The 24522-nt window shown below is 51.9% G+C and overlaps 1 protein-coding gene across 1 annotated transcript in view; it reads right to left on the minus strand.

The window, feature by feature from the left end:
* Positions 1-281: 281 nt before the first annotated feature.
* The window catches only part of TCERG1L (transcription elongation regulator 1 like), a 196518-nt gene continuing 172277 nt past the window's right edge, over positions 282-24522 (minus strand). The window contains exons 9-12 of the mRNA XM_053583531.1: positions 21493-21628; positions 9185-9274; positions 4430-4548; positions 282-1120 (exon numbers count right to left, since the gene is read on the minus strand). Coding sequence (XP_053439506.1) covers positions 964-1120; positions 4430-4548; positions 9185-9274; positions 21493-21628 — 502 coding nt within the window. The 3' untranslated portion in view covers positions 282-963. The remainder of the gene's footprint in view (positions 1121-4429; positions 4549-9184; positions 9275-21492; positions 21629-24522) is intronic.

Genomic DNA, 24522 nt, shown 5'->3' on the forward strand with positions numbered 1-24522 from the left:
GTAGGGCGCCGGCCCCATATGCCAGAGGTGGCAGGTTCAAACCCAGCCCTGGCCAAAAAAAATTAAGAAATAAAAAAAATAAAAAGTTTATTAAAAAAAAAAAAAGAAAGAAAGAAAAGTCAGATTTCTTTGAGTTATACTTCCACAGTCCTCCCGTGCTGCCAGATTTTTTCCCTAGATCTTCCAGAATGGGTATCTTGAATTGAAACATAATTTTGCTGCTTGAGAGTGTAATGAAAGTCTTAGGCACAAACACACATTGGTTTAAAATATTTATTGATTAAAAAAAATTAAAATTTTTTTATACAAAGATGATGAGAAAAATCTCATGCAAACTCTGGGCATACAATAAAAATAACTCAAATATTAATATGATGGTTTTGTACAAAATAATTCTTTTGTAAGGAGGACCTGTGACGGCCAGGCCTAGGGGCCCCTTGGAGGAATGGACCTTTCGCAACCTGAGAGTGATCACGGTCGCGGGTGGGACGTCACAGTTATCATGATGGTTGACAATGAGGACCCTATCGCTACTACTCAGAAAATGAGACCAGACCTAGGGACGGAGTGAGGGACATCCCACTCCACGGAATCCTGGGGAAGGAAGTAATCCACGGAGGCTTTCTGAAAGGTTTTGGGTAATTGTCTTAAGGGATGAAACGTGTTGAGATTGTTCTAGATGGGTCCTGTTTCTGCTGAGTTACCAACCTGCAGCTGATTTATAATGTGTGTTTATTACAAGTAATTTGCATAATTAAAACAATTAAGAGATCAACATATAGCAATTAGGAATGCATCAAACTCTGGACTTCGTACAAAAGAGAGCTTCAATATGAAACAGTAATCCTCTGAGAAGGGAGACCCGGCAGCCCCGCCGCCGCCCCTGCCTCCGTGTGCGCCGGGAGACCCCTCGCACCCCACTCCCCATGCCGCCCACCCGGGTCTTATTGCGTCTTCACAAACTCATCTCATTTTCCGTAGCCTTAGCCTGTTTTCCTTGTCCCGTTTCTTAAGAATAAGTATGAATTGGTTGAAAAAATGCTCCTGGTCTTTCCTTTTTTGAACAAGTCGAAATCTCTGATCCCGGCCGTATTTCTCAGCAAACTCCTTAAATGTGGTCCTGAAAGAGAAAGATTTTCCTGAGCCACTTCCTCGAGAGGGAGTGTCATGAGTGGCAGAGAGCTCCAAGTGCTGCAGCCTGGCAGCTCTGGCCTGGGGCACGTGCTCCCCATGGGTTCCCTGAGGCGCCCTCACTAGCAGAGCCCCCAGCCTCACTCATGCTGCACCCCTGCCACTCCCGCCACCCTCGCCCCATCACAGCTTCCCCCACACAGGTCTCCTCCACCCACCCCTTGCCCCTTGCCCCTGCGCTCCTCCTGGCCTGTGTGCCCTGCCACCTGCCTGCCTCGCCCTCCCCTTATTTCCTCACCCAGTTTGCGCCCACTTGTCATCCTCCTGACAGGCTAGTGCGCCTCCTTTGGAAACTCGCCCTGTGCAGCCTCCACAGAGCTGTGACCCACTCTCTCATGGCCCCGTCAGTTACAACCTGGTCAAACCTTAGCTGTGCACTTGGGACTCTCCTCACTGAAGCCCAGACACTAGGACCTGCTCCGGTCCCAGTGAACATCCTGCCAGGCCCACAGGACCCAGCACGTAGCACTGAATGCCCGTGGAACCACCTGTCACTTCCAGGCCAGGGGGTGCCCATGAGAAAACTCCAGGGAGCCAGCCTGGACACCCCTGGCATCGAGAGGGATGGGATGGTTCCAGGAGCCAGGGCAGCAGGTGCTCATTTGTAGCCACCCAGGGGACATGTCAAGCTCTGGAGCTCACGCTGCCCATTTGCCCAGACTTGGACTTGAACCCAGGGGCAGTGGCAGGTGTAGTGTGGCCCTGAGGAACTGGCTATGTGACATACTCACCCATCCAGGGGCAGACTAGCTTTTGCCACCTGCTTCCCAGCCTCAGGTCCTCACTATTGAGAAAGGATTGGCCTGGAGGATCATCTCCCCGGCCTCTAGCAAAACCACCTCCATTCTTTGTCCAGGGGCTCTTGTTAAACCCCATTTCTCTGTACAGAGAATTGTATATTTCCTTGCAGACATTTAATTATTGTATTAAATTATTCTAACATAATAGCTTTGTAAATACCTGAACAATAGATTATACTGACACGGCTGTTAGAACACAAAACACATAATGAGCAGACTGGTCCTCACTGTCGTCCCTGAACTGTCTTCATGCTGTTTTCCTGTTCACAGACTCTGGGGGGCTTGTTACACATCTCTCCAAAAGAGAAACGCTTCTCCATGGTTGCCCTCTCCTTTCCTTGTCCTCCCCCCTCCTTCCTTTCTTCCCTCTCGCCCTTTCCACCCTTCCCTCCATCCTTTCCCCTCCCCCCTCTCTCTCCTCCCTCCTTCCTTCCCTCTCTTCCTCCATCCTTTTCCTCCCTTTTTCCTTCTCTCCCTCCTCCCCTCTTTCTTTACCTCCCGACAGGAGCAGGCCTAATACACACAACTGTGCTTCTGTGACCGACCTGCCTGTGAAAAGTGAAAGGATGAGCTGCACCTGGGGCTGGTCCCCCTCCTGCCACCCGGCTAGTTAGGAGCCTAGGCACTGCCATCTAGGCCCTGGCCAGGGCAGCATCCACATAGGCCCTTGGCTGGGCATCTCTGAAAATAAAGGAGGAGTTCACCCCCTGTGGCCCCTTAGCCATGCCAAGGGCCAGCGAGGTCTTTCTGCCCCTGGTGGGCTACCTCGTGAGCCCGGGAAGCCGTGAGGTCACTGGCGATGCACCTGTGTTCTCATCGGGTAATGGGGGCCAGGCACCGTGGCCGTCACAGGGGGCACTGAGCTTCATTCCCACTGCAGGCTCCCCTCCCCCCACAGCGAAGTGCGCAGGGCTGGGTGCTGTCTGGGAGTGCCCGGGACTGTCCCCAAGGCCATTGCTCCTGGGAGGGTCTCAGCACAGAGGCTGAGAGGTGTGGTGGCTGCAGGATCCCTACAGACCCTGTCCACAGGGCGGGAGGTGGCCTGTGTTCACATGCACCTGCCTGTCCAGCACATGGCCATGTGGGTTGTATAGGTTCACTCGGAGCCCCTAGACAGTAGAGAGAGGATCAATAGCTTATAGTTATATAAATATATGCTGAGTGTATTTCAAGAAAGGTTAATTTGCTACATTATAGTGACCATTTTACTATCCATATGTACCCCGTGGCATCACGCCTTAAAGATACACAATAACATTTATTTTAAAATTAGCAGTCAGCCAAACCTAATTTTATCAGGGAAGTTGAATTCACCGTCTCTCTCTGTGTGTGAGAGATTGTTTCCAGATTGCTCAATACAGTCTGGATTTCTCCCTTGGCCTTCATGATGCGATCCCGGGAGAGGCAGATGTGACATCCCAATCACATCACACCGGTGGGCAGTACCTCACTGTCCCTGCCCACAATCTGGCTGTCACAGCCTGGGCCCCCTCACCCCCGCCTGCTGGGCACTGCTGGGCATTGCTGGGTCCCTCCCTGCAGCCCCGCAAAGCCTCCTCCTGGGAGCTTCCTGAGGTCTGTGTGACCATCAGATGAGAACACATATGGGCACAAGGTGACCCCTTTCCCCATGACCAGGGCCAGACTGTGCACTGGGATGGGGTTGGGGGCTCCAGCTTCCTGCACCCCACACTGCTCTGCCTCTCCCATCTTGTGGGCAGACACAGCTAAGCTGTGGCTAGAACCCAGCGTTCCCAGGACCGCTCCCCCGGCCCCAGAGCACCTGCTAATGTCCATGTAAAGCAGGATGCTGCATGCTCTGATCTAACATGCAAATCCATTAAAACCGTTGTTCTATCTATACAAGTTATGGTTTCCTAGTGCTAAAAGTACTACATAATTATTTTTCCAAAACCATCCAACTAAAGATAATTTTAGAGAACAGTTGACCTTATGTGCTTTTACTTCATGGAAATACCACCCTGTTTATCACCTTAGGTAAGTTTCAACACCCAGGTCACCTCAGTCTGTGTCCCCAGGATGTCAAACTCACATGTCACCCTCAGGTAACTGCTGAGAGCCAGAACCGGGGGGTGCTGGGGCTCATTCTGCCGCTGCCCCTCAGCTTGCTGGTCCTTGGTCATTCCACGAGAACTCAGACCAGGTCTCGTGACTGTACACCCGTCCACTAGTCGGGGAGTCTGGGCGGCTGGCTGACGCAGGAGGCGGGAACGAAGTGGGTGCAGCACCTTTGCCTCAAGAATAGCTCACGCTCAGGCCGGGTAACCAGGGAGCACAGGAGAAACCGGGCTGCATCCTCTGCAGGCCTGTGCTGTCGACACTCACATGATTCAACACAGACAGGCTTTAAGGTTTTCCTGTCATGACTAATAAGCTTCTAGCCCCGGAAACCACCTGATGTATTTCTCTCTACGTACCTGGGCGACACTTTAGATTCCTCCAGAAGTTTTCTGAATTCCTCTTTGGCTAGCAGCAATTTACTTTTCTTTTCCTTGTATTCTTCTTTTATTCTGGTCTTGACAAATTGTTCAAATATCTTAAAAACACGTACGCAAAAGAAGAGGGTTATGAAACTGCTTATCAAAAATGAAATCCCGCATCACAAGCACAGCACAAAGAGACAGTGAGACTGAAGCGGCCAGCTTGTCCCAGGTGCGGGGCCACCTCATCCGCCTCCACTGCGGCTCTCCCAAAGTGCCCAGACTCCCAGACCAGTGCACTGCCCTACACGATCAAGCCCAGGTTCCCATGAGCCCTGGTCTGTTCCGCTGCAGAGATACCATTTCTGGGTCACACATGAAATCAGCCCTGCCTGAGAAAACCTAGGCCAGTCTAGTAGCCTCTCTGTGGGATTCTGGAAGCAGCAGGCAGGTGAGGACTGGCTCTAAACGGCCCTGCTCACGCTGCAGTGACTCGTGACCTTGTCAACCTCCCTGACGCTGCCAGTGGCATCAGTAACACACTTGAGCATTTCATGTGTTCTAGTCAGTTCTTATGATGACATAATTGGCATTGGAATCTCCAAAAATGACTTTAATTTATGAAAAGAATGTAAATCCAGCATCTCTGATACCTCCGCTTCTAGGAACACCCACTTCTGACACTTGCATGAAAGTGGACAAGGTGGCTGCGTCTGAGGATGTCACCGGCACCTAGGTTGGACGGATCATTGTACAGCCGGCAGTGACGGGATGTGGGCTTCAGTTGCTGCCCTCCCCCCCAGCAAAAAACCCATTTCTCAGTGTGAGAGGGCAGAGCCCAGCAGGTATGTCTGGGTGAGACTCCCGGGGTTTCTCTTGGAGACCAGCAGCCAGCACAGCAGGACGAAATCTCACTCTGTGCCATCACACAGAGAGTAAGCTGAGCTCTCAGTGTCCTGTAGCTGAAAAACTGTCACTTACAGGCTCTAAAGCCCGGGGGTGTTGAGATGCCACATTCCTAAGGCTATCCAGAGTCAGGAGCACTATAAAAATAAACTGGAGATAATTTAAATGTTTATGGAAATATAAATAAAAGTATCAATTAAAAGCCCACATGTGATCCTGGGAGGCCCATGCAGAACAGCTCTGCACCATCCATGGGAGGTTGTGCAGCTCTACAGCCTGCGCTGAGTGCGGCCTTCTGCTCATCTCCTTTGCTCCTGTGCAGTGAACCAAGTGGGGGATGACAGGCTGGCAGGTGGAAGCCTCGCTCCTGCAGCGTCTCCAGAGGGGCTCTCCCTGACTCGGCCTCAAGGGCTCAGAGTCCATCTCAGTGGGGCCCAAGCTCTCTACAGAATCATACGTGCCAGCTGCTATTTGGCTCCTGAAGACAGCAGCAACATGAAATATTCACGAACATGACCTAAATCTGGAACACATGCACAGATCTTAAATACGAATACGACCGGCTTGTACCTTGGTGGCAAACAGTAACGTAAACTCCCCTATTGTATTATGATTTAGACTCATATAAAAGGTGAATGCAGGATTATTACTCAGATCAAAGCATGCCGGTCCCTCACTAGTCAGAGTTTTGCTCAACGAACTTTAAATTTGGCTAGAAAGCTTGGCTGGCAGTAAAGTCAGGGCTCCCAAGAAATACGTACTTCTTTTTTGCCAGAGCCACTTATGCATCAAATCAGATTTTTCTCTCTTCCCTCTCCCTCTACTCTGCTACTTTGTTTTATGCCACTATAATGTTATATAGCCGGATATTTTTTTCCTCCTTAACATATAATACCAGCCTTATCCAAAGTGGGGCGTGACGTTTTGGAAGAGAGACCATGGTGGCTGCCTCTTGCTGTATCTTGTGCAACACAGCAGAGCCCATCTGTTACCATAGAAACAGGTCTGATGTGCACTCCTGAGACTCTGATGTCCCATTTACGGGCCCTCTCCTCTCCTTCACGGCCCCCTGATAGAAGGACGGTTGTAATTTTCACACCCTGGGCCTCAGCTTTCCCGTGGGACACTGTGAGATAGCAGGTCCCACCAGATTCCATGTCTGATGTTTGCTGTGCTCTGTGAGTGAAGCCCAAACACCATTTCCTTCCTCAGCTCAGCCTCAGCCCTCTGCTCACATGAGCTGCCCTCTCTGCCTCTGACGAGCTTGCAGGCGCTCACTCCACCTGCTCTCTGGGGGCTGTGTGTACCAGCCACCTGGCCTCTTCCTCATCTGGGAGGCCAGGACAGGCAGGGCCCATCAAGGAGGCACAGCTGTGTCCCCCAGACTTCAGAAAGGCAGATGATGGTACCCTGCTACAAACCAACTCTAGCCAGCAAGCAAAGCATGCCCTTATGTTCTAAGCTGTCCTAAAGATGTGACATATGATTAAACTGCCAGTGTGGGACGAGACCTCAGCGTGAGTTGGGCTTTTCTCTGGGGCTGGGTGTGGTCTCACTTATTCAGCTTCCCTTACAGCAGCTCCTGGCCACAGCCATCCCTGACCTGGGGAGGGAAGTGATGAGGTCAGTGCCGGCACCACCCACAGCGCTGTACTTAGAAGTCAGCCCACTTGTGGCTGTGCCCTGTGGCCTAAGGTGATCCTCTCACATCTATAAACAGGCCTCTAACTACCTGTTTTCATAGCTGAATTCTATATTTTTAATATCACAACACATGGTGACACATGGCCAGCTATTCCAGTCTGCAGTTGATCCGTAAGGCTCACATGCAGCTAACCGGGTTGCAGCACTATGTCGAGCCACCCACGATATGTTTCATGAGTTTTAAAAAGTTTCTATCTGGAAAATGAAACTCAGTTCAAAGGCAACGAAAGATAGTAAACTCTAAGTTTCTGAAGGGTGCAGATTGTGCTGCAGGGTCAGTCCCAGGAGACCACCCAGTGCCCCGGCCTGCCAGAGAGCCCTTGCGGAGAGTATCCAGAGCCGGAGGGCAGGGCATGGGGCTGGGGCAGGCCTGGCGGCCACTCAGCCTGGAGCCCCACGATGGAGACATGCTTGCCAGGTGCTTCCTTGACATCATCTTGGGCATTGGCTGAAAGGAACTTGACCCATTGACAGAATTAAAAATAAAATTGCAATTTCCCTGCTCCCAGTCTGAGGCTTGGTCCGCTCTGCTGTCTGAAACCCTCTGAGCCCTCTCTGGAACAAGTCTTGTGGCTCCTCTGTCCTTGGAGATTGTTCCTGAGAACCCTCTTTCCATGCATATCAAATCCAAACTCGGAGGGTGGAGGGAGGAAAAGACATCACCGCACACAGGGAGTCCCACGGGGACAGGGATTAGAGGCCAAGAACCAGAATTTCCCAGAGTCCCCCTGGGCCACACGGACCCAGGCGGTGCTAGCTGATGCCAGCTGCCGTCAGTCCCTCTCCAGCAACAGCACACTCCTGTGAGCAGTCTACCCGTCTCCCCTTGGACTTCATCTGGGAAACCGCCCTGGCTCACGACCTTATTTACATAAGACTAGGGCACACCTTGTCAAGGCTCTCCCTGAAACAGCCCCTGTCATCCTTCCTCACTCTGCTGGAACACGATTTCTAGACCCTCCGCCCTTCCCTGGTGCTGGCATAGCTGTCCTGGGACCTCGCCGGCTTCCCTGCTGCTGTTGTCATCCTGAGTGACACACAGAACGGGGCGTGTATTCAGGAGTCATCAGGAATAGAGCACGGCACTGGGGACACCTGTGTCACAGTAATCCACAGGAGTGCTCAGGGAGGTAGAGGGAAAAGATGAGGAGGACTGACAATCATTTTAGATTAAACGCCCTTTAACACAAAGTTCAGTGAGTAGGGTGGAGAGGCGGGTGCCGGGCAGGTGTCCTCACAGAAGAGCTTTTGGGTAATGTCGTGATGAACGCTGAGCGAGCCCAGCTTTCTCTTTTTGTTTCTGTTTGTTTTGGAGTCTCCCTCTCCCCCCACACTAGAGTGCAGTGGCACGCTCATAGCTCACTCTGAACTCCTGGCCTTGAGCAGTCCCTCTTCAGCCTCCTCCAGCACTGGGACTACAGGCTGAGCCCCCACGCCCAGCTGTCCAGGGGTCTCAGCGTTACTGACCCCATTTTGATTCTGACAACTTTCAGTTTATGTTCACATAAGACTTATGAATATAAAGCCTTTAGGTCTTCCATTATGAAAGACCTCCCATTTCATTATTTCTATGTGCGTTCAGTGTTTTTTTTTTTTTTTTTTTTTGTAGAGACAGAGTCTCACTGTACCGCCCTCAGGTAGAGTGCCGTGGCGTCACACGGCTCACAGCAACCTCTAACTCTTGGGCTTACGCAATTCTCTTGCCTCAGCCTCCCGAGCAGCTGGGACTACAGGTGCCCGCCACAACACCCGGCTATTTTTCTGTTGCAGTTTGGCCAGGGCTGGGTCCGAACCCGCCACCCTCGGCATGTGGGGCCGGCGCCCTACTCACTGAGCGTTCAGTGTTTTTAACATATGAGTCATTTGGAACGTGGTCAAGGTTCCAGAAATTTACCTTTGTCCTGCAATACCAGCATTTGTTTTTCGCAGTCACAACCAAATGGTCAGTTACAGACCGTGTCCAGCACAGCTGCCCCTGTGCCTCCACCGCTTCTGGTCACAGGCTGGCGAGCTGCAGAGCTGAGCCCACAACCTCCCCCCCAGAGGACCCCAGTGCATGGCATTGCTCCTCAGCCATGCACAGGCCCCGCGCCCCGAGAGGCGGCTGTCCAGAGGTGTCATCTTGCTCTACTGCCACCTTACCTGTTTTCGTTGCTCGGAGTTTAGCAGGAGATAGCGCGGGTCAAACACAATTTTATGTAATTCTTTCTCCCAGGTGGAAAATGCTGACACCTAAAGAAAGATATTCAATAGAGTTGCTGTTAACATCTAATGCTGAGCCCGGTTGCGCTGAGCTGATCAATGTTGAGAAAGCAGCGTTAAAGTGCGGTGGCCTCTGGGGCAGCTGTGAGGGCCAGACATGTCAAACTCTATATGAAAATCAATCCCTGGGGCATTAGAAAATTTGATTTCTAGACTCAACTCATGACTCTTTCTTCCTTGTGTGTCTCCCGGAGTTGTGCCCTTGCTCTGAAGCCCCCTTTACACCTGGGGAGATATGACAGACCTTCTGGAAAATCACATCTGCAAAGAAGAAATGATGTTTTTGAAATTTTTCAGAACCCTGTGTGCAGTGTCTTGCAAATGGGCTGAGTTTAGCTTGTTCTTGACTGATGTTTACTCATCATTTAAACTTCTGGGGGAGGTTATTTTTTGATACAAGTTATTTTATTTTGCACTAGTTTTTGACTTATTAAAAAATGGAAGAATATTACAAAACGTTACCACATACCCCATGCCCAGTTTCCCACGCTGCTAACATCTTGTAACGGTCTGATGGCTTTGTCACCACTAATACTGACAGAAACATTACTATTAATAAAGAAGCCACACTACTCAGCTTCTTTACCATTACCTAATTTTCTGTTTCTGCCCCGGGATCCCACACGATAGTCAGTTGTCATGTCTTTGTGTCAGGTTCTCAGACCTTGGCTATTTTGAGAGGTGCTGGGGGGCGTCTTGCAGGACACCCCTATATCAGGATTTGCCTGAGGTTCTTCTGGGGATTAAACCAGGATTATTGCTTCTCTGGGGGAGAGAGCAGGGGCCTGCCTCCTGACCCCTCGCTGACAGGGCTGAGCTGGGGGTCTGCCCCTTCCACGCTGTTGCTCTGTAAGGAGCCACCAAGAGCAGCCGACCCTTAGGGCCATGTGCCCCTGCTGGCGGGGCAGCCAGATGCCTGGTTTATGAGCCTGCTCCATCTCCGCATTCACGTGTTTGCTCAGTCATTTACTCCCATCCACAGGGACCTGTGGGTAGCTGGTCTGTGCCTGGGGAGAACCCCTTCTGCTTTATCTGCCATCCTGCTCAAGTTGCTCCCAGCTCAGCTCTGGAGACCTTGCTGCTGGCCCCCAGGTCCCTTTGGCATATGCTCACCATTTCACCTTTGGGGCACATCTTTATCTTCTGCCATCGTAAGACACTCCAAGCTCATCTTGTGTTTTCCTGCCTTTGGCCTTGAATCAGCCACTTCTCTAGGAGGCCTCGGCCCCTGTCATTGGAAAATGGCACAGAAACCAGGACCTACCACTGGTGTGTTCGTTGATGCTGAGATGCCGATGCTTCTACACGCTCAGCTCAAGGGCACATTTAAGTCATTCAAAAAATAAATGAATACATTTAAAAACATTGACTAGATATTGATTATGCCTTGGGCTCTATGCTGGGTGCTGAGGATTCAGAGAAAATAAATCAGGGCCCCTGGGTTGGAAAGCTCAGAGTCTGGGGAGGCAGGTGGGGAGACCCGGGGGCTCCCCAGAGGGCCCAAGGACCAGCTCTGAGGAGGCATCAGAGGATGTTCAAGAACCAGCTATCTGTGGGCACAAAGGCTGGGGTCCCAGGACTATAGCAAGGGTGGACACCGCTGGCATGAAGCAGGGCAAAGGGGCTGGAGGAGGCAGAAGGGACAGAGATGGCGCCGCGGGGCAGGGCTGGAGAGGGGGCCAAGGCACCTGGCTTTCCAGGAAGGCTGCTGGGGTCTAGGCAGGGAGGGAGGGAGGTAATTGAGAGTTCATGGCACAAAACCCCATCCACATTCTCAAAATCTTCTTGGCAGAGTCCCCACTTCAGCAAATGTGCTTTGTAACACACAGAGCTTCTTAATTAACAATTCCATTTTCAATAATCAAAATTGTGGCCCTCTCTATAACATCCATGAGCTCCTTCACATGGGGTGACCCACATTTGGCCAGCGGTGTTCCTTGATTGAGAACACAGTGAAATGTCCTATAACATGGGGCTGGGGTTGGGGAGCTGGTCGGGTCCAGGCAGCAGGACTGCCTTTCCTGGACAGATGGCCCCCGGCCACAGGAGTCCACCTGGGGTACCTGTGCTTGGTGGGCTCCGGGGCCACCACGCTGCTCTCCACATGACGCAGACTCACATCTCAGCATCCACTCTGCCACCTGCCACCCCTCCGGCAGCCTCGGTGTCAGTGGTTCTCAACCTTCCTAATGCCTCCGCCCTTTAATACAGTTCCTGTGGGTCGCAACCCACAGGTTGAGAACTGCTGCACTGTGTGATTCAATGCTTAAAAACCCGAATTCTTCTGTCTGACTCAGAGCCCCCTGCAGAAGCCTGTGCTGCAGGCCCAGTGGTGTAGAGCCTTGATTCTGTCACCTCCTCAGCCCACCCTGAGACCCTCAGGGCAGCCCCTGACCACCAGCAACAGGGCCCCAGGCCACAGGCAGCCCATCAGTGCCTGGGGACACTCTGCCATCTGTGAGCACTGGAGCCCACGACTGAGTGTCCTTGGCTCTGCCTGGTGACCATGTAGCTGGCCCCACACTGCACTCTGCCCATCTCAGCCCACACGGCAGTGCTGCTCCTTGGCCAGGGCAAAGTCTCAGAATCACAGAGTAGGGTAGGCCTCTGAGGGCCACATGTGATTTGTCCCCTGCCCCTCAGCCTCGTGCAGCGGGGACTCCTGCTCTGGGTGCAAATACTGGCTGGGGCTCCTGTATCGTTACTCACTGGCATCTGAGCTGCCGTCTAATCCCTCCCTTTCCACGGGGAAGGAACTGGAGACGATTCTGAAATGTGGGCCCAGAACAAGTTGCAGAGGGAGTCTCGGTGCAGACAGAGGCCAGGGTGGCAGAGTCCAGAGTCCAGACTCAGATAGACACCGCCGCAAAACAGAAACTTTTATTCAGTATCACCCTCTGGGTGGTAGCTGGCTGGCAAGGGCCACCCCAGGCTGCAGAGGGTCATGTGACCATCCGAGGCCACAGGGACCAAGAGGTGGAGACAGAGACTCAGAGCAGACACAGGGACCTTCTCCACTGTCATGGGAGCCTGGCCGGCCCTGTGGGACTGAGCAGCAGAAGGTGACACCTCGTGTCATCACCTTTGAAGATGGTCACTGGAACCAGCAGAGCTTGAGTAGCTCCTGCGAGTCCCCCGTCCCCGAGCTCCACACCAGGCTGACAGACTCACAGCAGTGGGGCCCCAACGCTATAGGTGGACAGGGAGCCTCTGTCAGATCATGGCATCCACTGCTGGGGGGACCAGACTTGTACATAGAGAAAAAAAATCCCCTGGAGGGAAACACAGCAGATCAGACTGGTCCAGCTTCGTCCCAGCCTCAGCGAGGCCTCTCTGGAAACAAACGAGGCATTTGCATCACTCCTGGGGCGATTTGGCTTCAGAAAAATGAATGGACTCAGTTTAGGTAAAGTGGTGGCAGAGAGTTCAGGGACAGCTAACGAGTGGGATGATGTAGGTGCTGTCAGTGTCCACTGCCGGCAGCGGCATCCGGGAGGTCATTACAGACCAGACACATCTGGGTGGGCGGAGGCCTCCGGCGCCTGTCCTCATCAGGACCTCAAGGAAGCAAAGCACATTTTCCATCTTCAAACCATAAAAGTCTCTTGGATAATTTTCTTAGATCACAGAAAAGGCCAGTGATCCTGCTGACCAGAGAGAAGGGAGCGGGGACAGAAGGTGGCTCCTACCAGGTCCTGTATGGGACACTTGGTCCTCTGGCCACAGCCCAAACCCTTCACAGTAAAGCCAGGGCCACGTGGGCTCCCGCTCTGATGCCGTGTCACTGTGGTAGCACCTGGGGGGCAGGTGGCCGTCTTCCTGTCTGCACCGTGCCTAGGACACCTGCCTCCCCCCAGAGCCTGTGGTGTCCCCGAAGGAGCAGCTGAGAGGGTGATGACACGGAGGTCTCTTCCCCGGATCCAGTCACTTCAGAAGATAATGTTTTGACCTAATTTGATTATTGAGCACCAAGTATTTACTTTTTACTTCCTTGTAGTTTAAAATGGCCATGTTAAACCCGGAGCACGAGGCGCTCGTCCATTTAGGGGATTTTTCCTTCTGGTTTTGAGGAGTGCAGACGTCCGGCTAGAGGGGTAGACTGCCATATGGACCATCATTGCCTGAAATGACATCAGGCCTCCTTCCCTCCAGCGTCCACACTTCTCTGTCAGTGCCCCTGGGTGGAGGACACCGCCAGCCACACAGGAGTCCTCAGAGGTGCCATTAGTGCAGGTGAGTGAACAAAGCTCCCCTGGGACGTTACGTCACATGACTTTACATTGTGGTGAAAATCCCAGAACACCAGATGAGCAAGGTTTCCCGAATGTGTAGGTGGAGGCCGGCAGACAGGGGACATCCCAGGCTGCAAGGATAGTGTGGCCATGTGAGCCCAGGAGGACGGCAGAAGAGATGCAGACAGAGGCTCAGAGCAGGTGCAGGGACCTTCCCTGCCACCGCAGGAGCCTGGCTGGGCCTATGAGACTTAGTAGCAGGAAGGAGACCTCCTGTCACCACCTTTGGAGATGGTCACTGGAGCCAGTCGGCAGAGCTGTGCGCTGCTCCTGCGAGGCGCCCACCCCCTTGGTTGAGACCTCACCCCAAATCCTCATCCGAGGCCACGCCAGCCTCTTCCTCAGCAGGCTGCTCACCAGCACTGGTGCCGTCTCTCTGTCCTGCCACCCCCACCTCTCCGTCTCTCCCTGACTCTTCTGGTCTCAGGGAAACTGAGGGAGGCCTCAGCAGCGCTGAAGTCATTTCCCCCCAGTGGAGTGACATGGGGGGGGGAGTAGGAGAGGTGGTCCTCAGTCCTTCAGCCACACAGCTGTCCCCTGAAAGAACTCGCAGGAGCCAGAGCCCACTACCCGCTGCCTCCAGGGTCACCCTTTGTCCCTATGCTGGTCCAGGTTTACCTTCCAGGCCTCTCCACCCCAGGACTCCCTACTCTCTGTCACAGCCCTGTCCTCGGCTCTCCACCCTAGCTGACCCCCTTCCTGGGTCCCCGCCGTATCTCCGATCAATCCCATATGAATGACCTCACTGCTGAGAATGCACCACCATCCTCTGTCCCTCCCGACACATACCCTCCGCAGTCCCCTCTCAACCTGCCCCCAACTCTGCCTGCAGAGATGCTTCATGGAGCTGGTGGCTCTATCTCTACATCTAGCTCTGAACCCCCTGATAATTAAGGGCGCTGCCACCTGAGGGACTAGGCTGAGGGAGGCTGTGCTCCCGCCTCACCCCTGGCAGTAGGGCCAGCGCTGTCATCTGAGCTCCTCAATGCAGCCCCACGGGGAGGGCCTGGCGCAGGTGGAGTGTTTAAGAGGTGATCGGGCAGCACCAGAAACTGACACACAGGAGAGCAGCCGAGGATGGGGCTCAGTGTGCGATAGTCAGGGCGGCAGGGGATAAGGGTAGGGTAGAGGCCAGACAGGGAGGCTCATGCAGAGCGTGCCGACCCCACCTGAGGTTCAGCCCACAAAGGCCTAGGAAGTAGGCATGTCACCTACTGACCTCCACCCCCTTGTTTCAGGGGTGCCCTGGGGGGTTTCAGTCCCTAAAGCTTAGGAGAGAAAGTGGTCAGCACAGACAGAATTCCACAGAGCCCAGAGGAGGCAGGGTGCTGCCCTGCCTGATCGGCACAGACAGAATTCCACAGAGCCCAGGGGAGGCAGAGTGCTGCCCTGCCACTCGGACCATCTGATTCCTGTACTTCAGCTCTAGGGATCACAGCATTTTACCAATTTCAGCCTTTCCTTCTATTTTGATAAATAAATAAAATTTTATTCTGCTACACTACAACTGAGGCAGACACTTTCACTGAACGTTAAAGGATATTTTTACATTGAGGGCAGATAATCCCACCCTAGAAATCTGAGTGGCTGGTGCGTGGTTCTCTCGGGGCACCTTCATGAGCAAAGATGGTCACAAGCAAGGTGGCCATGAGACCATCTCAAGAGCTACATGGCCAAAGGCGGGGCAGTCAACCCAGGAAGGAGGAGCCGCAGCACAGAGGCCAGGGAGACACCCTTCAAAGGGAGAGTGCGGATTTTAAAAACCATAAATACAAGTATTTCTACTTCTCGCTAGTTGAGGCTGACAGAGCTCCCAGAAATGTTCTCAGGGACTCCAGACAAGGCTGGTGGGAGAATGAATTTTATTAAAACAATGTTGTAGAACAAATGGAGAAACATACCATGCTCGTGGCTGGGAAGAATCAACATTGTTAAAATGTCCATACTACCCAAAGCAATATATAATTTTAATGCAATTCCTATTAAAACTCCATTGTTATATTTTAAAGATCATGAAAAAATAATACTTCATTTTATATGGAATCAGAAAAAACCCTGAATAGCCAAAACATTACTCAGAAATAAAAACAAAGCAGGAGGAATCATGCTACCAGACCTGAGACTGTACTATAAATCGATAGTGATCAAAACAGCATGGTACTGGCACAAAAACAGAGAAGTAGATGTCTGGAACAGAATAGAGAACCAAGAGATGAATCCAGCTACTTACCGTTATTTGATCTTTGACAAGCCAATTAAAAACATTCAGTGGGGAAAAGCTTCCCTATTTAACAAATGGTGCTGGGTGAACTGGCTGGCGATCTATAAAAGACTGAAACTGAACCCACACCTTTCACCATGAACTAAGATAGACTCTTAAAGGATTAAAGATTTAAACTTAAGACATGAAACCATAAAAATACTTGAAGAAAGTGCAGGGAAAACTCTTGAAGGAATCAGCCTGGATGAATATTTTATCAGGAGGACTCCTCAGGCAATTGAAGCAGTAACAAAAATACATTACTGGGACCTGATCAAACTAAAAAGCTTCTGCACTGCCAAGAACATAGTAAGTAAAGCAAGCAGACAGCCCTCAGAATGGGAGAAAATATTTGCAGGTTATACTTCCAATAAAGGTGTAATAGCCAGAATCCACAGAGAACTCAAATGTATTAGCAAGAAAAGAACACATGACCCCATCTCAGGGTGGGCAAAGGACTTGAAGAGAAACTTCTCTAAAGAAAACCGATGCACAATCTATAAACACATGAAAAAAAGCTCATCATCCTTAATCATCAGAGAAATGCAAATCAAAACTACTTTGAGATATCACCTAAGCCCAGTAAGAGTAGCCCACATAACAAAATCCCAAAGCCAGAGATGTTGGCGTGGATGTGGAGGAAAGGGCACACTTCTACACTGCTGGTGGGAATGCACACTAATACATTCCTTCTGGAAGGATGTTTGGAGAATACTTAGAGACCTAAAAATTGACCTGCCATTTGATCCTATCATTCCTTTACTAGGTATGTACCCAAAAGACCAAAAATCACAATACAACAAAAACATCTGTATTAGAATGTTTATTGCAGCCCAATTTATAATTGCTAAGTCATGGAAGAAGCCCAAGTGCCTATCGACCCACGAATGGACTAGCAAATTTTAGTACATGTACACCATGGAATATTATGCAGCCTTAAAGAAAGATGGAGACTTTACCTCTTTCATGTTTACATGGATGGAGCTGGAACATATTCTTCTTAGCAAAGTATCTCAAGAATGGAAGAAAAAGTATCCAATGTACTCAGCCCTACTACGAAGCTAAATTATAGCTTTTACATGAAGGCTATAACCCAACTATAGCACAAGACTATGGGGAAAGGGCCAAGGAAGGGGAGGGGAGAGGGGAGGTTAGGGTGGAGGGAGGGTAATTGGTGGGGCCACATCTACGGTGCATCTTAGAATGGGTATAGGCGAAACCTACTAAATGCAGAATACAAATGTCTACATACAGTAACTAAGAAAATGCCATGAAGGCTACATTGAACAGTTTGATGAGAATATTTCAGATTGTATATGAAACCAGCACATGTACCCCTTGATTGCACTAATGTACACAGCTATGATTTAACAAACAAACAAAAAAAACAAGAACAGCAACAACAACAAAAAATAAAAATAAATAAGGCAGCGCTAGCCTTAAAAAAAAAAAAAAAACAAAAAACCAATGTTGTAGAAACAATGTGATAATATGGGTCACATGTTTGTAGCCTGTGGGAAATAAACCCTATGCAAACGCACACATACAGCAAGTCCACATGTCAATGTGATCAGCAGAATACTATTATTTAAAATCCTCAGACTAGAACATTTTCACACCAATAACTCACGGCCAGTGTCCCCTCACAGACAGGCCTGCCGAGCCCTGGCCTGGGAAATCCTCACCCCACGGCCTCTGCCATGTGACTGGCCCCAGTGTCAGCCAGTGTCCCTACATCTGACCACTGCTGAGAAGCTGACCAGGGTCACTGCAGAGAGAGGACTCTGGGTGCAGCCCTGGACCCTGAATGAAGACCTAGTCCTCTCACAGGCCTTTTCCTCCTGGCCCAGGGCAAAGATTACCTGCTTCCCAGGGGTGCTCTGCAGACAAAAGACATTCTCAACAAAATTCCTCTAATGCATTTATCTAGATAGGCAGGGTTAAATTAATCATCTTTTATCAATTAAACTTATCTATTTATGGACTTAAGTTTTAAAAGAAAGCTCCATTATAGTTTGCACTGGTAAAAACAAAACAAAACTCGAACACTATCCTTCCTCGAAGCCATCACTTACTGGCTACAAACCACAAAGGCGTCTGCCCCTCCCCCAGTGTCCCACAATCTCAGGGACAGAGGACACTCTGCCCTCTGACGCCACCAGGATGCCCAGGGACCAGCCATCACCCTCCCGCAAGTGTATGGATTTCTGAACTGAAGTGCTGGACAAATGCAATCACTCAGTCCATGAAAAAGTGACCTTTTTTTACCTCATTTTTGAAGCAGCTAGAAATCTGATGGGTCATGGACATGAGCAAACGTGGCGGTGTATTTCATGAAGACAGAGTCGTAAACGGGGGCATTGCTTCATGACATCAGCAGTGAATCTGGACTGATCTCTTCTACTCAAGAGCTGTGTGTGGGCTTGTCCCAAAACCCTCTTACAGAAGAGTCTGGGCCTCACACCAGTCTCTTTCCCACAGAGTAAACACATGTCACTGGGGCCGCTGCTTTACATTCTGGGGTTTGACCCCATTCTCCTGCAAGAACCTCAGAAGAAAAGGCTGAAATGGATCAGCCACCCTTGGTGAGGCAAAATGCAATGAAAATCTCCCTAGTAGGACCTACCAGCCAAGGCCACCTGGATACATTCAAGCAACCATATGAACTGAGCTCCCCGGAAAGGGGGCAGACCCTCAGGAACTGCTAATCCCCCAAATAGGTTAGTTTAAAACTGCCCGGTAAATTGGCAGGTCGTTTCCAAAACAAAGAGAAGGAAAGCTTAGAGATTAATAAGATGAAAGGAATTTCTGCATGATGTCCATGATGCCACCGTTTCAGGGAAGATGGGTCAGGCCCCCTGCAGGTGATCCGGCCGGACCAGGCCAGCAAGGTCAGTTCAGAAACTAGGAATGGAATGTGTTCCCGTGATGTCCCTCAGTCGGAGGGGCACAGAGGAGAAGGACCCCCGCCTGTGGGTCCCCCAGCCAGTGACAGCACCACGATGATACTCGAGGGTGTTCGTCCCATCAGCTTCCAGAGCAGAGGAATCCCAGGATTGATGCTGAACACAGGATCTGTTCTGTGACAGTCACATGGAGGTCTGTGAACCCTGCTCCATAGCTGCATTGTCAGAACAGGAGTGCAAGGGGAGAAAAGGCATAGGACAGCCACCCCCGAAGATGACCCGCCAGCCTGGCTCTGCAGTGCCTGTGAAACCAGGGCCATGCCCAAGGCCAGGATGAAAACTGGTCCCAGAGCAGCACTCACGGAACATCCCAGGAAGGACATCCAAGGGACATCACTGAGCCCCTGATGTCACCAGGCCTCAAGTGGGTGCTCAGAAGCCAGGGGCCCTCAGAAAATCCCATCAAGATGATGTTGGCTACAAGATAGGGACATGGGGGGTCTGGCAGGGGGCAGGGGGCATCCTGGGACAGGACTGGGGCACACGCCTCTCAGACAAGCTTGCTGCCTCAGCACCCACTTGCAGGCCTAAAACCGGGAAGCCACGTCCCACCTGGCTAACTCTGGCCCAATTAAAACGTCCCTCTCAGCACAGTTGTTTATAGCACGGCCCACTGATGTCTTACCCCAGACCCGGCTCACCCCACCTCCCACCTGCCGAGCACCACACAGGTAGGGGTCAGCCCCAGGGCTATGGGGACAGGCTTGCCTTTTGCTGGTTTTCTGGGCATGTTAGACAAGACAGAAGACCAGGGCGTGATGCTGTGGACTTTGGTCAAGCCCTGGCCCCCAGGCCCTCACCTGCTCACCTGCTCTCTGGCATGAGGCAGGGACCCTTCCCATAGGCCTGCGAGATGCCAGATGGGAGGAATTGAAGGGAAAATATGAGTTCCTTCGAGTTAAGGTCTCGGCACCCGGCCAGCCCTCAGGGGCAGGGGGTGAGTGACGATGGTCCCCAGGTGAAGAGCTCTCTGCCTCCCCTGGACTAGAAACAGCGTCTTAACACTTGCTCTGGAGTTGCTCTTCAGAAAGCCCCCAGGAGGAAACTGTAGATTAGGGGAGACTGAGAACTGAACTCTGCCTGCCCAGCTCTTTGTCCTCTACCTCTCTGAGGGGCTGAAGAGTCACAGCCACCTCCATGTGAATCAAAGACCCCCTGACCCTGCCTGTGGCCCACTGCCTCACTCTAAATCTCCTGCCCTTGGGGCCAACCCAATGCACAACCTCCACGATTCTGGCAATTTCCCTGCAGCTACTGTGCCCCTGACGCACACCCCAGCCTTTAAACACTTGCTGGGAGCTGAGGAGGAGGCAGGTTGAGCTTGAGCTGCCTGTCAGCCCCATGAAAGTGCCTCCTCCCCCAGAGGGCTCTCTGCATCAGCTCTGGCTCCGCCTCACCAGGCGAGTGCACCTCAGGGTGGTTCAGCAGCAAGGTCTTGTTATAAACCAGCTGGTATGAGAGGGACATGTGGGTACGGGCTGAACACTCCGGCTGCGTCCATCTGCCAGGACTCCCTGGAAGGGCACCCTAGGAACATCCTGGATACCTGCCCCCAGGCCCAGCAGGCCCGGCTGAAGTAATAGCTGCTTTCCAGGGACAGAGGAAATCACAGCAAAGGGACCCCATGCCAAGAGCACAGAGAGGCAAGTGAGACAGGAGAGACCACTGGCAGTGGTGACATTTGTCCAAAACTGGGGCCATGAGGCCAGTCTGTCAGCCCAGAATGAGAATTTGCTGTGGGTTATAGGGACAGTGTCTTTGTGGAGGTCTCCCCAGGGAGCCAGTGGGACAAGCTCCTTCCCACTTCAAATGGTTAAGAGCTGGGACAGGCAGGTTTACTGTTGGCCCAGGACCCAACCCCAGCTCCAGCTCCCCCCACCCTGACCCCGAGGGAGCCCTGCTCAGACTACCGTGGGGGGACGGGTCGGTGTGGGTAGCTGAGCCCTGCCGTCCTGTCCAGGGCCCTGTGCCGATGCTCCCAGCTGCACCTGCTGCGAGTTGGGTGCTGACTGCAGAGGAAGTTTGTTTTGAATCCACAGGGCCGTTTACAGCGTTCCTCATAATTATCATCACATGGCAGCCCCATTACTGCCTTCTGCAGCCAGACTCATTTTGTGAAGAAATCTAGCCAGGCTGAAATATTGCATCTGGCTCATTTTATACCCAAAAGCCAAGGCAAGAAATAAAAGTCATTGGAAGGAGATTTGAACATAAAATACCCCCCAACCAATTCAAAATGAGATTGAGAAATCAGCTACAAAAACAATATTCTAATTTATTAAAAACAGTTGCATTAATTCCGAGGCGAGGGAGTCCCCCAGGGTAGGGCACCCTGCTGGGACGTCCCACGGGAATCTCCCCACACAGGCAGGGTCGTCCTGTGCTCTGCCCTCCTGCCTCCTACGTTCCTCCACGCACCTCCACGCACCTCACCCCTCACAAACTCTCCTTGTCTTCTTTAAGATGAAGAAAGCAGGGACTTTGTTTTGCCCCTTTGGCCTCAGATCATTTAGCACCCAAATGTCTCTGAGCCTCATACGTCCCTCAGGCCCCGAGACACCCAGTTGCTGTCCACCCTGGAAGCACCCTTAGGCTGGATGCCTGTGGCCACCTGGCAGCCACCCTTGCCCCACTCTCCAGGAGAACGTCTGGGAAGGGGAACCCCCTTACCCCTCTCTCCAGAAGCATGTCTCGGAAGTGGGTCGCCCGCTCCTCCAGGGGCAGGAGGGTCTGTGGAGGTGGCGTCCTCACGCCTCTGTCCTCTTTCTCTGCCTCCTCCGGCTCTGGACTCTCATGGCCTTCAGTCCTGCAGGGGCACAAGGTACATAGTGAAACCCACCTGTGGAGACACAGCTGGTCTCCCATGTAGCCTTTGAAAACCCTCCTAAGGACTCTTTAAGGAGAACATTTGAAAATGTTTTTTAAAGCCTGCCACAGTCCACACAGCAAAGAAAATTTGGGGCCTGGAGTCCTGGCCTCTTGGGTGCACATGTGACCAGAAAAGGACCCCCCCCCCCGCCTCCAACCAGGGCACCCCATGCACAGGACCCTTGCTCCTGGGCCCTGCCCTGTACACGGCTCATAGAAGGTGGGACTACGGACCCCTGAGTGACCCTGTGATGGGGAGGGAGGGAGTGGATTTCACCTGAGCCATCACTTCCCCACTTGTGCTTCCTGCATTTCAGACAGATGAGTGAGGGTGGTTAGTTCAAGGCAGTGTGGACACTCAGGGTCACGGCATTTTGTCCTAAGATCTAACCCCGGAGGGAGATTTCAATGGCAGAGGCAGAGCCTGGAACTTCCCAGCCCCTGGGAACAGAAGACAGTGGAAAGTGGGGCCACCTAGGGCCCTGGAAAAGGTTCCCCTGACCACCTTGGAGGGATGGCCCCAGCCAGAGCCAGGGTCACCAGGCAGGAGCAGCCCAACGCGGGGTCCTGAGTGGCACTGGTCAGGGGATAAAAAGAGCTGACCTCCTAGGTTGAACCTCTGACCATCACTCCCTTCCTTCCTAGGAACCAGGGAGGGGAGACCCTCCTCTTCTGGAAGAAAAGGGAGAGGCTGCCATTATTAAGCACCATCTGTGTGCCTTGCCTTATTTTAACAGGACATTTGGTAGATCACGTTGTGGTTCTGCACTTTATTCTAGAAATATCTGGAAATCTCCTTTAAAAACCCCAAATGCTTGCTGCTGGAAGAGGGCATTTGACCAGACGCAGACTCTTGTCACTGCCTTGCATGCCTCACCCTCGGCTCCATGCCTGGCACTGGATGGGAGCCTGTCCCAGACTGACAGGCAGACTAGACCCACCCGCCTTGAGTGCGGCCTTGCTCTGAGGGCACTGACCCCTCCTGCTTGGCTTTGCCCCACACCTACCATGGCCAGGCCCAGGGCAGTAGCCGTTCTCAGAGACCAGTGCTCTGTGGCAATTCCAGCTTCAGTTCGCTCATGCTAGAGAGTGCCTGTTTTCTGCTGCACTTAGCCTGACCTATCCAGGTCACCACAAAGAGATTCCCCTGGGAAGCTGGGGACTCAGACACCCCCCCACACCCACACAGGGAAGCACTGTAGAGGTGTGGGACACAGGAGACGTGCACTGGGAAGGCAGGGTTCCAGAGCCAGCCTCACCCCTGCACCTGGGCTGACATTGCCTAACGACAGATTCTCTCCTGGACCCAGCTCCACTCAGGTGCCCTGCACTGCTCAGTAGACTCAGAATCCTGCTCAGTGGAGTCAGGGAGAAAGCCCTGCCTGGTCATCGCATCAGATTCCTCCCCCTGCCCCAGCCCAACTCTGCTTAGCAACACCCCAAAGTGGGGCATGAGCCGAGCCCCTCACCCTGGCATTTGCTCCTGGTAATTTCCAGTCACTGACCCTCCTGGCAGCTTTAAGTCCCTACCTATCCACTGGGTGTTAGGACTGGGAGAGACTCTGTGCTGAGGACTCCTGTTTTCCTTAGCCATAGTCAGAATAGAATTTTCCACCGCTTTGCCCACATCCAGCTCTGATTGTTTTTGACACTAGCACAATGTTCTCCACTGGGGGTGACTTTGCCCCAGGGGACATTTGGCAGGCAATGTCTGGGGACATGTGGCTGTCACACCTGGTGCACCTGGGGGTGCTGCTGGCACCTAACAGGAGAGACCAGGGGGGCCACTAAATGTCCTCCGATGCCCAGGATCCTCTGCCCTCAGGGGGCCACCCCAGAAACAGAGTCCACCCCAGCAGATGAGGGCTGCCCAGCAGGTGAGGGCCCCCCAGCAGGTGAGGGCTGCCCCAGCAGGTGATGGTCACCCAGAAGGTGAGGGCTGCCCAGCAGGTGATGGCCGCCCCAGCAGGTGAGGGCCACCCCAGCAGGTGAGGGCCGCCCCAGCAGGTGAGGGCCCCCCAGCAAGTGAGGGCCACTGAAACTTGGGTTGTTTCCTCACTGGGGAGGAGACAGAGGAAAAGGGACAAAGGGTCATTTAGGGGCCAGAGCAGGCCAGTCCAGGCCTTCTGACACCTGCCAAGTGAGCAGCTTTCCCGTCAACATCTGCCCAAGGAGACATGAGCTACATTAGTTTCCACGTTCAGGATAAGCTGAGAGCATCCGATGCCCCATGTCTAACGGGTTTTCATTCTCAAGGCTGCAGAAGGGATTAATCCAAACTAATACTCGATGTGCAAAGAAAGGATTGCTCAGCCCATTAGGGAATGTATTTATAGACCAACTATTTCAGGAGAACTTACATTCTTTGCTTCTTAGGCGATTATGTGGAATTTTGAAAAAAGAAAATTACCAGTGGCTTTGCAATTGTATCATATTCCAAAGGGTATAATTAGGATTTCTCTGTAATAAATTTTCATTAGTTAAAAATAGAAGTGTGAAACAAGGCTTGTATTGTTGTAACTTGAAATAAGATTAATAGGAACATTCTGAGTGCGACAATGACTGTGAATTAAAGCTTATTCAACAAAATATTTTGTTCAGAACCACTGAAAGCCTTCCAGATGGCTAAGCTATCGGTTCAATTAGAATTGGTCAAAAGCAAATGCAAACTAGCTAAATATATTTTTAATATTCTTATGGCTGAATGATTTTTGTACTTTAGTCAGTTCTAATAGGTTTTAGTAAAGATAGCTGCAACCGAAGTTTCTTGACGGGGAGGGGCAGCGTCCCCGGGGCAGGCGGACAGTCCAGCCAAAGTTTCCTGAGGGGGAG

The sequence above is a fragment of the Nycticebus coucang genome, chromosome 3 (assembly GCF_027406575.1).
Source record: "Nycticebus coucang isolate mNycCou1 chromosome 3, mNycCou1.pri, whole genome shotgun sequence".
Classification (NCBI taxonomy): Eukaryota; Metazoa; Chordata; class Mammalia; order Primates; family Lorisidae; genus Nycticebus; species Nycticebus coucang.